Source organism: Rousettus aegyptiacus, unplaced genomic scaffold (assembly GCF_014176215.1).
Source record: "Rousettus aegyptiacus isolate mRouAeg1 unplaced genomic scaffold, mRouAeg1.p scaffold_m13_p_15, whole genome shotgun sequence".
NCBI lineage: Eukaryota > Metazoa > Chordata > Mammalia > Chiroptera > Pteropodidae > Rousettus > Rousettus aegyptiacus.
The window spans coordinates 18,526,760-18,540,722 of NW_023416290.1; the positions used below are offsets into that span (position 1 = coordinate 18,526,760).

The following is a 13,963-nucleotide window of genomic DNA, read 5'->3' on the forward strand; positions in this document are numbered from 1 at the left end:
GGAATCTTCTCCTACTCACTGAAACAGTTATCACTAAAAATGGGAGGGGGAAGGGTTGTAACATATAGAGAGAAGCTAGTGAAACAGAGTGGGAAGAGAGAAGGAACGAGGTGATCAAAATCACTTTGCTGCCTTTCCCTTGTTTCTCACTTCCCTCCCACCCTAGGTTGTGACCACAAATTTTAAAAATGCAAAACCCAGTTAAAAAAAAAAAAAAAAAAACAGAAAGAGTGTGACTAGGGTTACTATCACAGCAACCCTAAACGATTTTCGTGCAAAAGCAAAGCAGTGGGGATGTAGTAGCAGCAGCAAGTCTCCCTCTTCCCCCACCCTTGATACGGTACCTCCAGATCTGCCCGAGCTGCAAGATGTGGATGAGTGACTGCAGGAGCCAGATGCAGAAGGAGCAGGAGGCAGACCTGTGTTTGCCGCTGGCCCCGGCGGCCCCGCTGCTGTTGCTGCCACTGTTGGTAGCGGCGATGTTGCTCTTGCTGGCGTTGGATGCCTGCCTTTGCGGCGTGGAAGGGCGAGCCTCGCCTTCCGCGGCTGCAGACCCACTACTGACCATGGTCTTGCACTCGGCTCCCGGCTGCGGGCAGCTGGAGGCGGTGGCCGCTGTGGCGCTGTCCTCGGTGCTGAAATCGTGCACAAACCAGCGGAAGCTGAACACTTGCACCGAGAGTGAACCGAGCACCACGAAGAAGAGCGTGAGTCCGAACCACCAGCGCTGGCCGCGCAAGTAGTAGTCCACGGCGAGCCAGATGTCTGTGCCCACGTCCGCGAAGTACACGGCCACGGCGGCCAGGATCCAGAGGCAGTCCCACAGCGAGTAGCGCCGCTGCTCCCTGCCCAGGCGCAGGCACAGCGCCGCCGAGCCCGCCCCGCCGCCGCCCGGGCCGCCAACGCCGCCGCCCGGGCCGCCGGAGCCCCCCGAGCCGCCGCCCGAGCCGCCGCTCCCGGCGCAGCAGCAGCAGCAGCAGCGCGAACAGCCGCCGCCGTCCGGGCAGCAGCCGCCCCCAGCCGCCTCCTCGTCCTCGGCTCCCGACCCCGACGGCAAGCCCGGAGCCAACCCCTGCACCGACCCCGAGTGGTCCGAGTTCTGCAGCGGGGTGAACGCCACGTCGCTGCTCTTCTTCATTTTCAGCCTTCCGTCTGATTTAGCGGCCATGATGCCTCCGAACCGGAGAGCCCTCCTTTATCTGACACCTTTCCTCGCCGTCTCCTCCTCCCGCCACCTCCTCGCCTCGCCGCGGCTTCCCTCCCCGGCGGCGCGGCCGCCCCTCCTGCCGCTCCTGCGCCGGCTCGCCCGCCGCCCGCCGCCGCCCGCCGCCCGCCGGGCTGGGCGCTGGGCCGGGCTAGCGGCGCGCCTGGGGCCGGCAGGAGCGCCGCCTGGCTGCCTGCGCGGAGCCAAGCTGCTCGCGGCGCCCCGCGCGCGCCCCTGCCCGCCGCCCGCGCTCCTCGCCGTCCCGGCCCCGCGGCTGCCGCCCGAGCCGCCGCCGCCGCCAGCAGCAGGAGCAGCAGCGGCCGCCGCGGCGCTCCTCGGACCTGCACATTCCTCTCCTCCCCTCACGCGCGCTCCCTCCTCCCGCTTCCTCTCCACCAGCTGACTCCGAGGGAGAGGATGACCTCATCTCTTCTCTTCCAGCTGCTGCCGCTCCCACCCCGGCTCGGGAGGGGCGAGGGAGGAGGAGGGCCCCGGAGGAGGGGCCGGGATCGAGAGGAGCGGCGGGGTGAGGGTGGGGTGTTGGCGGGTCCCGGGGGCCGAGAGGAGCGGCCGAGAGGTAGCAGGAAGACAGTCGGGGGCTCCAGCTCACGGGATTTCGGAGAACGCTGGGTGGATTTGACTGACAACGGGGTGGAGGGTTGGCTAGGGGGGACAGGAGGGCGCGAAGAGGGGCGGGGGGCGGATCCTGGGGTCCAGCCTCCGTGGTGGTCGGAGGAGAAGGGGGCACGCGCGGGTGTCGCGGCGGCGAGGGCTAGGGAAGCACAGGCCTCTTTGTATTCCGTTCTGATCTGTGGCTACCTGGACAAGGGCTGGGTGTGCAGCCGGGGCCGGCGAGGGATGGGAGACTGGGTTTAACTGGGACGCCAGACCCCCGACTGCCGGCATCGGCAGTGGGTGTGCCCGGCCTTGGAGAGCTGGGGAGCGCGGGAGCGTGCGGGGCCAGTGGAGGCGCGGAGCCGAGCGGCTTAGCCTAGTGCGGCGCAGGCTGCGGAGGGCGGGTGGGTGCGCCGGGAGCCCTGAGCCCGCGCCCTCGGGGGCAGGAGCAAACAGCCCGAAGGCTCCGGACTTCTCTGGTAGGCCAAGTGCCCAGGCTCGGGGAGGTGAGGAGGCGGCTCCGGCGCCCTCCGCTGCCCAGGTCCACGCCGCCAGGCCAGTACCCCTCACGCGCTTTCCGTGGCCAGGAATTGGCCAAGCCCGGAGAAGCAGCGGGCCCGGCGGCGACTCAGCGCCACGGGGCGGCGGGGCGTGGCCGGCAGCCTAGAGAAATTGAGTGCCCACCCGCGGGCGGAGAGCGGCAGAGCCGGGAGCTGGGCCACTTCCCCTACTCCAAAACACGAGTTACCTGCTCTTGAAGCTATAGGAGTTGGAAACGTGATGTGTTGTCCCAAAACTCCCGAAATAACTTGAATAAGTTAAATCTATAATCAGAATGATTCAACAAATTAGATAAAAAGAGAATATAAAGTATTTTGCTGCTTGAAAAGATTCTTAAAAACCCAACACATATAAGATTCTCATCTCTTTTTCTAATAAGACGACGTAATTTTTTTGTTTCACTTAATTTGCAATAAAAGAGTAAGGGAGTGTAATTCTTAAATTACACTGTGACTCACATGTTTTAAGACCAGAGAGAAGTGAGGCAACAGGTGTGTTACATTGTCACTAAGCACCAGTTGTGGTCTTCTAAATCTGGAGGCAAAATATAACACCCTCCCCCTTCCCTGTTGTAGACTCCAGGCTCAGTTGGAACCAGTGCAAGTGCCTTTCTTAATCAGCAGCATTATGAAGTGGGAGTGCACAAATTTCTCTGCGTGTAGAAGTGCCCACCCCAGACATCTTGCACAACAGCTCATCTGCTGTTTTAGCCCCAACCTGGACAAAATGGCATTTACCCTACCTTCGCATACATTCTCCTTTATTCTCACAGACTGGTGCCCTGGGCACTGCCTTACTTGACCTTTGTCTGACAATCTGGCAGGAAGTTGTTGGGCTGCTGAGCCCATAAACATTTCATAGCATATACAAATCCAGTATTTCTAGTAATGAGGCTCCTTGCGGTAACATTGAGACTGGCGAAGGGTCTACTTTTCAATCCAGCTTTAAAATTGGATCCTTTTGGAGTAGGAATTTTTTTTTTTTTTTTTTGAAAACACTCTAGTTTTATTTCTCCAAGGTCCAAATCTAAGATTCCATCTCCAGGGCACTACGGCTAGTCTTACTTTGTGCCAAACCATTGGGGAGAGGAACAATCTCTTAGGTAACTGGGTCCTAAGGGATAGAGTGTACTCTAGATCAAATGCAGAGCCTTAAATTGCAACCAGGCTTGAAAAGGCCTTGCAGAGTATCTGAGGTTCTGAAGTCTTGAGCTGACCAAAGGTTCCTTTAGAGCAGGAATATTTCTTATTCAAACGTACTCTCTGCACCTAAAACAGCACCTGCACAAACTATTTGTTCAATAAGTTGTAGTTGAATGAATGCATGAATTTATAGAAAGACCATTCCACAACAGTAAGAACACTACATTCTGTACTAATGTTCCCATGGAAACAGGAATTATGAGACTTATCCTGTTAGGTTCTAACAAAGAAATAACCAGTAATGGTTTCCTTATTAACATTTATTCAAAGCTGATTGGACTCTTTAAAATATCTGTCTGAACCATCTCTGGATAGTGATGGTGGAAGTTTGTGGAAGGAGTAAAGCGGGAGGTCAGAGGAGCAGTGTTTGCGTTCAGCCTCTGCCACTTACCAGCCTCACTACGACCTGGGCAAATTGCTCGATACACAGGATTAATATGAGGATTAAATGAGATAATTCATATTACTGGGCTTTGTATACAATATTGTTCTCAGGAGTCTCTAATCTCATAAGTCTATTATTCACTTCTCAGTGTGCAGATTTTAATATCACTTGTTCTATTACAATCGCTGCTCCTGACATACTGGTTAAGAAGAGCTCAGAGTTTAGACTCAGACACAGGTGTCCTTAGGCATGTTATTTAACCTTCCTGGCCCCCACACATTTCTCATTTGCAAAATAGCACCCGATGTTGTTGCCAGGAGTATGTGAAATGAGGCATGTACACTGTTTAATACCATGTCCGGAACATTCGAACCTCAACATCCCTTAACATCTTCATCTCTGTTGTCCCTCTAACTTAAAACACAAACGAACAAACAAGCAAACAAACAAAAAAACCATCAACCCTGTTTAAACTCTGCTCTTCACTAACTCAAAGTCTGAGCCTGAGCAACTGGTGGTGGCTGGAGAAAGCGCAAAGCCATGCTGATTGTACTCTTTTTAGATCCATAACATCACATCACATCACATCACATCACATCACATCACATCACAACACAACACAACACAACACAACACAACACAACACAACATAACATAACATAACATAACATAACAACATAACCCTGTAGTAGAGTCTAGGGACGCTCGGCAATCATGCCTCATCTTTCTAGTCCATTTGCTTTACTCTTTTAAATTATTATTCCTTTTCTTATTTTCTCTTCTCAAACTTTAAACACCTCCTTCCCAGTCTTACTCTCAATTAATGATTCTGCTTCAAATTTCATTGAGAAAAATGAAACAATCTGAATAGAACCCATGAAGCTCTCGACACCTTCCCTGCCCACCAGCATTCGTACCCACATACTCAGTCTCCTGCCTCTACGAGGATTCTCAGCTTGTTCATCAGCTCCCATTCTCTCTCATTGTTCAGGAGCACAGTTCAGCACTAATGTCCACTATCACCAATTTGCCCTCTCTGCTGCATTATCCCAGTTAGCCTACAAACATGCTCTTATTTATCTACTAGTTAAACAAAACAAAACAAAACTTCTTTTGGTTTTAATTACCTTTCTAGCCCGCAATGCAGTCTTCTGAAACCTTTTACAACAAACTTCCTCTGGAGTTGCCTCACCTGGCTTTCTTCAATCTCTGCTTTCCTATCCTCTTGAGCACACTCAAATAAATCAACTACTTTTCCACTGAAATTGCTCTTAACCAAATCTACAGCATCTATCTTTAGTAAACATCTCAATTCTCATCCTATTTGAATTTCAAAGGGTTTAGTAGCATTTTACCTAGTTGATTGCTCCCTGCTCATTGAAATATGTTCTCCACTTAGCTTTCACTATACTGCTCACTCTTGATTTTTTCCTTGTCTCAAAACCTGCTTCTTTGCTATTTCTGGGTACTTTGCTCATTCTTTCTCATTTCCTCTACCTTTAAATAAGCTCAATTCTTATGTAGTCTCACTCTCTTAATAATTTCATAAATCTTATGTTTTAAAACATGACCATATATGCTGATGACTCTCATATTTATTTCTCCGGGATATATATATCCCCTGAACCTTAGAATATGTGCAACTGCTCTCTCAATATCTGTACTTGGAGGCCAAATAGACATGTCAAATTTAAATAGTCTGAACCTGAGCTTTAGATCACTCCTTCCCCCGCCCCCACCAAATCTGTTCTTCCTTCCTCATTTCAATTAGTGGCAGCTCTGTCCTTTTAGTATCTCAAGCCAAAAAAAAAAAAAAAAAAGGATGCAATTTTGGACAACTTCTTTTTTTTAGACCCCATATAGAATTTATCAGAAAACACTTTTGGCTTTACCTTCAAACTGTTTTTATTCGACCATTTCTTAACATCTTCCCTGATATCATCCTGATTTGATTCACAGTGATCTTCCACCTGGCTTCTTACCTCCTACTGGTCTTCCTGTTTTCACCCTTGCTCTCCCACAGTCAACATAGCAGGCAGAGTGATTGATCCTTTAGAAAAGCAAGCCAGAGTGTGCTATTCATCTACTCTCATCAGGGCTGGCTAGTAATTTGTGAGTCCCAATACAAAATAATAATGCAAGACCCCAGCTGGGGACAAGGAAGCCAACCCCTTTTCCCATGAACCTCTGCCCCAACCCATAGTGGGCAAGCAATCCCTAATAGATTATAGCCTTCACACTGAGACATGACCAGTATGGGGATCCTGGGTAGGTGAGGGGCTGAATATACCTGGTGCTGCTAATCCAAGAAGGAGAAGGTCATCACCTTCCCTCACCCTGAAATGCTATGAGGCACATGCCTGACCTTGACATTCCCCACATCTGCGCCCAAGCCTCACTGGGAGTGGAGGGCAACAGTGAAAGTGGAACTGGAGTGAGAATGTAGAGGGGGAGGCCAGGAGGGTTGAAGCACCAGAATGTGGTGAGTGGGTAGCAGAGAATTCATCCTAGTGAGGCAGGGAGATGATGGAAGGCAGGACCATTTGTGGGCCGAGGCTCCAAATCCTTGGCACGCACTCCATTGTCCCATTGGACTTCACCACAGAACACAAATCCAAGGATTAAAAGAGGACAACTGTAACACATTAATGTTTGAGGCCCTCCTGAGCATGGAGGGCCTGCACAGGTCACACACCTGTGAAGCCAGCCCTGATTCACATGTGTCAAATATCTCATCTTACACCATATAAGAAGGAAAGTTTTTATATTGACATGCAAGGCCCTACATAATTTGACTTCCAGGCAACTATTTTCCCTGTAATCCTATTTCCTGCTCTTCCCCCATTTCCTCCAGATACGCTGTTCTTATAATTTCTCAAATACACTAGGAAGGCTACAGCCCAGGGTCCTTGCATGTCCTATTTCTTTCTAGGATGTCTTCTCGTGTGTGCATAAGGCTTGTTTCATTTTCTTCAAGTCTTCACTTCAAATCTTCCTTCATGAGACCCCTTCACCTCCAGCTTGGTCATTTTTATTTTGAGTAGAGGTCTTCTCTTCACTTTACTTATACACTTTAGACCTTCCCGCCAGGCCCACAGAAAGAGGCCTGGCTCTTTTGCCTGTCTACCTAGGGCCCTTGATCAATCCTGATTTCCCATTCAAGGTCTCCCTTGTTCTATGGTAACTAACACGGGGAAACAGTATAACCTCCCCATTCTGTGGAGAGCCCACTCACTTCCCACTAGCCACTGAGCTTGTCCAGTAGGCTCCAAAGGAGAACTATATCTGAATATGCACTAATGCTAACATTTGCCCAAAAGATTTATCTCTTGTGAGTTTGGGGAGTAGAAAGCAAAATTTGTCAGGGTCCACCTAAATTATGTTTTTATTTTTTTATCATCCAAGTTTAGAGAGGAAATACATGAACTCAAGGGAGAGGTAGGGAGAGATAGAGTCAATATTAAATATTTTGCCTCAGTTCATTTGACTCTAAAATGGTGAAAGGGGAATAAAGGACTAAGATGTGTTGTGGACTGATTATTTGTGTCCCCGAGTCTATGGTATTTTGTTATAGCAGCCTGAGTAGATGAAGACAGGGTGGTTATCCATATTTACACTTCTCTGTTATATTTTTGTGTATTAATAAAAAACACCTCTCAAAAAAAAAAAGCTATACTTATATTAGTAAAGTGACTGAATGCTACTGAGACAGCTGCCTTGATAAATAAACAAATGGTGTATGTTCTATAACCTTTCTCTGAAAGCTACCAAATCCAGAAAGCTATCAAACCTCGGATTTTTCACTTAAAGTATCAACCATAATTTTGAGAAGTTTATAAAGCTGTAGTCATTTTAAATTAGTACAGAACTACTGTCTGGGATTTTTCTAAGAGTTGGTAAGGAAGCATCATGATGCGGATAGTTGCTCTTACTTATTGGTCAGTGACCCCCTCCTATACGCCAGGACACCTTTCACTACATGATGCCATATATGGGGAAATTTCCTCTCTTTCCAGACATCTGTCCCTCGCCTTGCCCTAGGACCCAGTTTTGTAACTAACTTCTCTCTATTCTTCAAGCTTTCATTTAAATGACTAGAATAGCATAGCTTTGTAATGTAAAAAAATAATAATAATAACATGAAATAAAAAGTTTGCAACCAAGAGGAAATAAAATTATGTCATACTCTATAATTTTCAAAGACAGTGTCTTACAACTTCATGATACATTTGTAAAAGAACCCAGACAGACATTACAATACCATTAAAAAAAATGGTTAGAAGGGAGGGGGTGAGGGAACTGCAAAAAAGGGGTGAAAGCTTAAAGAAGTATAAATCAGTAGTTAATAGTCACAGGGATGGGGAACATGACATAGGGAATGCAATCTTCAGTAGATAATTACTATGCGTAGAGCCATGTATATACTCTTTCTCCAGAGCCTAAAACAGTGTCTGGCATATTAAAAGGCATTTGATAAATATTCCGGGAAAAGATTTTTTAGACAAATAGTCTGTCCCCCTTCCGGGAACCATTAGAGCTATAACAATGGCCTTCAATGACTAAAGCTCCCAAAGTATAGAGACTTCTGAAATGCTAAGGAATCAATAAAAATGGCTATTAAACAAAATTTAGGGTAATACTAAGGAATTTAAAGTTTGGAAGTAAGTTGCAGAAGGACCAGAATACAAGTACCAAAAATGATCATTAGAAAAATTTGGAGGGTTGAATTGCCCCAATAATTTACTTTCCAAATTGTCATAGGAACACATACTGAGTAAAAGAAAATAAAATAGGATGCAATTTAGGATTTAAAATGAAATGTCTCAAAAGCTGAGAACACAGGTTTTGATTTGATGCAGGAAAAAAAAAGAGAGAGAGAGAGAGAGAGAGCCTTGGTTTTTTTCTATATTTCATAATAGCTTCTGACTGGTAAGCGTGTTTTGTTTTTGAAGTATGTTAGTGAGCTATTTAGGTCTTTAGATGCCTTTTCCCATGAGAAAAAAAAATAACAAATAGCGATTAGGTCCCCAAGCCAGCCAATAAAAACCTGTTTAACCCTGACATAGTTGAAATGTACATTTGCAATAAAAAAGAAGAAAACATATCATTTCCATATGAGCACTTAGACAAAATTTAAAATTACTATAGTATTGAATAAGAAAGAATTTTATTTATATATTAGATGCTGGTAATTGAGAGGGAGCAAGAGAATTAAAAAGCATATAAACCCCTTCAGAAGAAGGAGCTTAATTCTCCCTCTACCTTGTACCCTACTGTAATCTGAACTTATTAATAACTTACTGCAAAAAAATAGAGTATAAGAAGGGTGGAGGGAGTGATTTTCCATGGAGAAACTAGCAAATATTTCCTTGGCTGAGTCGTGTTGGTCAACACCAACAGTGATAAATCATGTTGATAGCAGGTACCCCTAATAAGATGAGATGAAGTCACTTCTCCTCCATGATCTTCTTCCCCAAAACCCACCATCCCAGTCTAAACAAGAGGAAAATATCAGATAAATCCCGATTGAGTTACATTCTACACAACACCTGGCCAGTGTTCTTTAAAACCATCAAAGTGATCAAAAAGAAAGAAAGTCAGAGAAACTGTCACAATCGAGAGAAAGCTGAGGAAACATAATAACTAAATGTAATGTGACATCTTGGATAGGAACCTAAAATAAATGTTAGTGTCTAAATCAGTGCAATTCAAATAAAGTCCAAAGTTTTATTAATAGTAACATAAGATATTAACAATAGGGGAACTGAATAAGAGGTATAGATAGAAACTCTCAGTGTCATCTTGTAACTTTTCTGTAAATCTAAAACTATTTTAAAATTAAGTTTACTCAAAACATTGAAAAATTTCTGCATTTAAATAGTTAACAAAATCAAAAAAAGTTAAAAGAAAGACTGGTCAATATCAAGTGTGAAAGAGAGGCTAATCGCTTCAAATTCTATAGACATTTAAAAAGATAATAAAGAATAAAACTACCATATGGCCCAGAAATTGTAGTCCTGGGCATTTATTCCAGAAAATAAAAAATAAATAAATAATTTATTAATTTTTTAATTACAGTCGGCATACAATATTATATTAGTTTGAGGGTGTAGAACATAGTGAATAGACAATTACATAACTGATAGTGATCACCAGATAAATATAGTGCACATCAGACACCATACATAGTTATTACAATATTATTGACTATATTCTTTATGTTATACTTCATATCCCCATGACTCTTTTGAATCTACAAATTTATACTTCCTAATCCCTTCCCCTTTTCACCTACCCCCCTAAACCTCCTCCTACTTGGCAACTATCAAAATATCCTCTGTATCTATGAATTTGTTTGTTTCGTTTGTTTACTTTGGTCTTTAGATTCCACATATAAGTGAAATCATATAGTATTTGTCTTTCTCTGTCTCACTTATTTCACTTTGCATAATATCCTCTAGGTCCATACATGTGTCAGATGGCAAGATTTCATTCTTTTTTATGGCTGAATAATATTTCATTGCATATATGTCCCACATCTTCTTTATCTATTAATCCACTGATGGAAACCTAGGTTGCCTCCATGTCTTGGCTATTGTAAATAATGTTGCAATGGACATATCCACGCACATGTCCCTTTGAAGTAATGTTTTGCCTTTCTTTAGATAAATAATCAGAAGTAGAATTACTGGATTCTTCTTTGTATCTTATATCTTTTATTTTAACATCTATTTTGTCTGGCATAAGTATTGCTATCCAACTTTTTGTTTGTTTATTTGTTTTCACTTTTATGAAATATTTTTTCCACTCCTTTACTTCCCACATGTGTCTTTTGATGTGATGTGAGTCTCTTATAGGCAGGGTTTTATTTGTATGTAAGGGTCTAATTTTCTTATCCATCCAGCCATGCTATGTCTTTTGAATGGAGTATTTAATCCATTTACATTTAGAGTAATTGTTGATAATTATGTACTTACTGTCATTTTATTTTTCGTATTTTTAACCTTTTTTTTTCTTCTTAAAGAAATCCTTCTAACATTTCTTATAATACTGGTTTGGTGGTGTTGAACTTCTTCAGGTTTTTCTTGTCTGGGAAGTTCTTTATTTGTCATTTGATTCCTAATGATAGCTTTGCTGAGGAGAGTAGTCTTGGTTGTAAGTCCTCACTTTTCATCAGTTTGAATATTTCCTGCCAACCCCTTATGCCCTGCAAAACTTCTGTTGAAAAAGCAGCTGATAGTCTTATAAGAGCTCCCTTGTAAGTAACTAACTGCTTTCTCTTACTGCTTTTAAGATTCTCTCTTTGTCTTTAATCTTTGGTATTTTAATGATGTGTCTTGGTATGGGCTTATAGGTTCATCTTGTCTGGGACTCTGTGCTTCCTGGACTTGTATGTGTATTTCCTTCACCAGGGGAGAGAAGTTTTCAGTCATTATTTCCTTAAATAGGCTTTTAATTTCTTACTCTCTCTCCTTCATAGAGAGGAAAATTTAAGTTTGCACAAAAAGAAATGTTTGTGGCATCTTTATTCATAATAGCCCCAAAATGGAAATAATTTAGACTTCTTTCAGTGAGTAAATGGTTAAACAAACTGTGATATAACCATATCCACACCATGGAATACTACATGGCAATTAAAAGACACAGACTAGAGATGTTTAAATTTAGAATTTGATGTTGTGGAGGGAAATAAATAAAATTTGTGTAAGACAAGGGTGACAAAATAAGAAATGAATGGGGAAAGATTTTTGTATGGGGTTAGTTGGAATTTGGAAAAAGGATAAGAAGAAGAATGGAAAGAATGTTGTAATGAAGAGCTGAACTTACAAGACTGAACAAAATGAGGCAAAGGCGGTGAGTTTGCATGGTGTGGCACCACCAGCCCCGGACAAGCTTGGGTGCAGAGTGTATGACAGATATGACGTAACCTCAATCAAAGGCTTTGCCTCTCTGCTTCTGGACATTCCTTTGCAAGATGAGGGAATGGTACATTCAGGGCTCTTCTGAGCACAAGAATTCATTGTCACAGGTATGCACACAGGCCTGGGAGGGCAGAGCAAATGATGGAGGAGGGTAGAGACTTTGGGTGGGGAATATATTCAAATGCAGGTTTCCAGGTGACTGACTCCCATAGCTTAGGTTTGCTGGCAGTGGACAACGGTTGAGGAGAAGCCAGGTGTGAGGGGTTGGGACCAAAGGAGCAGCAGTGAGCATCAACCACTCGTGTTGACAGGATCTACTATAAGGGACAAGTTTAGAGACACTTTTTACCACAATATAATGGCTTGAATAGTGTCCACCCAAAATGTGTGTGCAATTTGAACCTCAGAATATGACTTTATTTGGAAATAGGGTCTTTGTAGATGTAATTAAGGTAAAGATTGAGTTCAAATCCTTCAGGATTAGGGTAGGCCCTAAACCCACTGAGGGTGTCCTCATAAGAGAAAGAAAAGGGCATGCAGGCACAGGGGGAAAAGGTGATGTGAAGACAAAGGCAGAGGTTTATGTGATGTGGCCACAATCCACGGACAACCAGGAGCCCTGGAAGAGGCAAGAAAGGTCCTCCCCTAGAGTCTTCTGAGGGAGCATAGTCTGCCAACACCTTGATTTCAGATTTCTGTCCTCCAGAACTGTGAGAATAAATTTCTGTTATTTTAAGCCACCCAATTTGTGGTAAATTGCTATGGCTCTCTAAGAAAGTATTATACACACCTACAAAAAATATGCAGGGAAGAGGTCATAATGACACAATTAGATTACTATCTGCCTTTTGCAACTCATCGTGGATTTGTTTTCATTCTACTTTTTTGGTGATGTGTCAGAACATGGAATTAATTATCTTGTAACTTCTTGCATTTACTGGCCCACATGGTTGTATTTTTGGATGCACATTTGACCAAACATGCTTTTGCGTGTTTCTAAATAAAATAAAAAGACTAGTTGGAAAAAAAGACCAGTAAAAATGAAAATAAAACTATTATTTTAATAAAAGGAAGGGTGCATGTGAGTGTGTGTGCATGTGTGTGCATGTGCATGTTGCATTTTGGCATTATTGTATCCAAATCACAGCTCATACCAAAAAAAAAAGGAACTAGAGTTCCTTGTTACTCAGTCATCTATATGGAAGATACATCTTCAGAGCTAACCACGTTATTTGAAATAATATCTTTATTTTATCTAAAAATAAACTTCATGATCTATTTTCTAGGTCCTTTAATGTTGGAAAAATGTTTTAAATGAAGTAATTCCTATTAATATTTTATAAAATGGTAAGAAATTACATCATTATTGCAAGTAATTTTGTATACAAAAATTAATATGTGATTAAATTTGATTATCAACTAAAGAGAAATATTATGGTTCTTACTTAATACATTTATAGATTTTGTTTATGTGTCTTTAATATATCTTTCTCTTTTCTTCCTCTGTCTCTCTGCTTCTCTGTTTTCTTTACTTTTTAAACCTTCAGATAATTCAGTGAAGTTATTTGCAATGCTATTTATCTAACTCAGTGGGAAGAATAATTTGTTTTGAAATTTTGTCACTAATTGTCCTGGATGTCAAGTAAAATCATCTCCGAACTCCAACATTATTTCCTTGTAGAAGAGTTATTAAAATGCAAAAGTAATAAATAAGAAATTATTATCATTATTGATAAGATAAATAAGAAAACATTTTTAATAAAATCGAAAAAGTAGAATTTTAATTAAGAAGCAACAACAATGATCTTTGAAGAGAATACTGACTTTGAAATAAGCCACTAGGTTGACTCTAACTCTGATTTATGATTAAACAAAATTATAGATCCATTGAATTCAAAGTCAATGAAATCAATCTCCTTACAATTCTTTCTGCTTTCTGAGGTTTGTCAATGTTCTACATTTTTCTGAAAATACAGAAACTGAGATTTTATAATCAAGAGATATGCTAGTAAGAGTAAAGAGTCATTGCATTGGGGCCAGGAAGTCTGGGTTCTAAGTGCTGTATTACTAGGAT

General features: G+C 42.8%; 1 protein-coding gene across 3 annotated transcripts in view; it reads right to left on the bottom strand.

Moving 5' to 3' along the window:
* The window catches only part of XKR4 (XK related 4), a 380,957-nt gene extending 379,688 nt beyond the window's left edge, over nucleotides 1–1,269 (bottom strand). For all 3 annotated transcript variants that reach the window (XR_004954604.1, XR_004954603.1, XM_016126191.2), the window contains exon 1: nucleotides 345–1,269. Coding sequence is in view for 1 of the 3 variants with exons in the window: in XM_016126191.2 (XP_015981677.2) it covers nucleotides 345–1,168 (824 nt within the window). In the remaining 2 variants the exon portion in view is untranslated. The remainder of the gene's footprint in view (nucleotides 1–344) is intronic.
* Nucleotides 1,270–13,963: the final 12,694 nt, after the last annotated feature.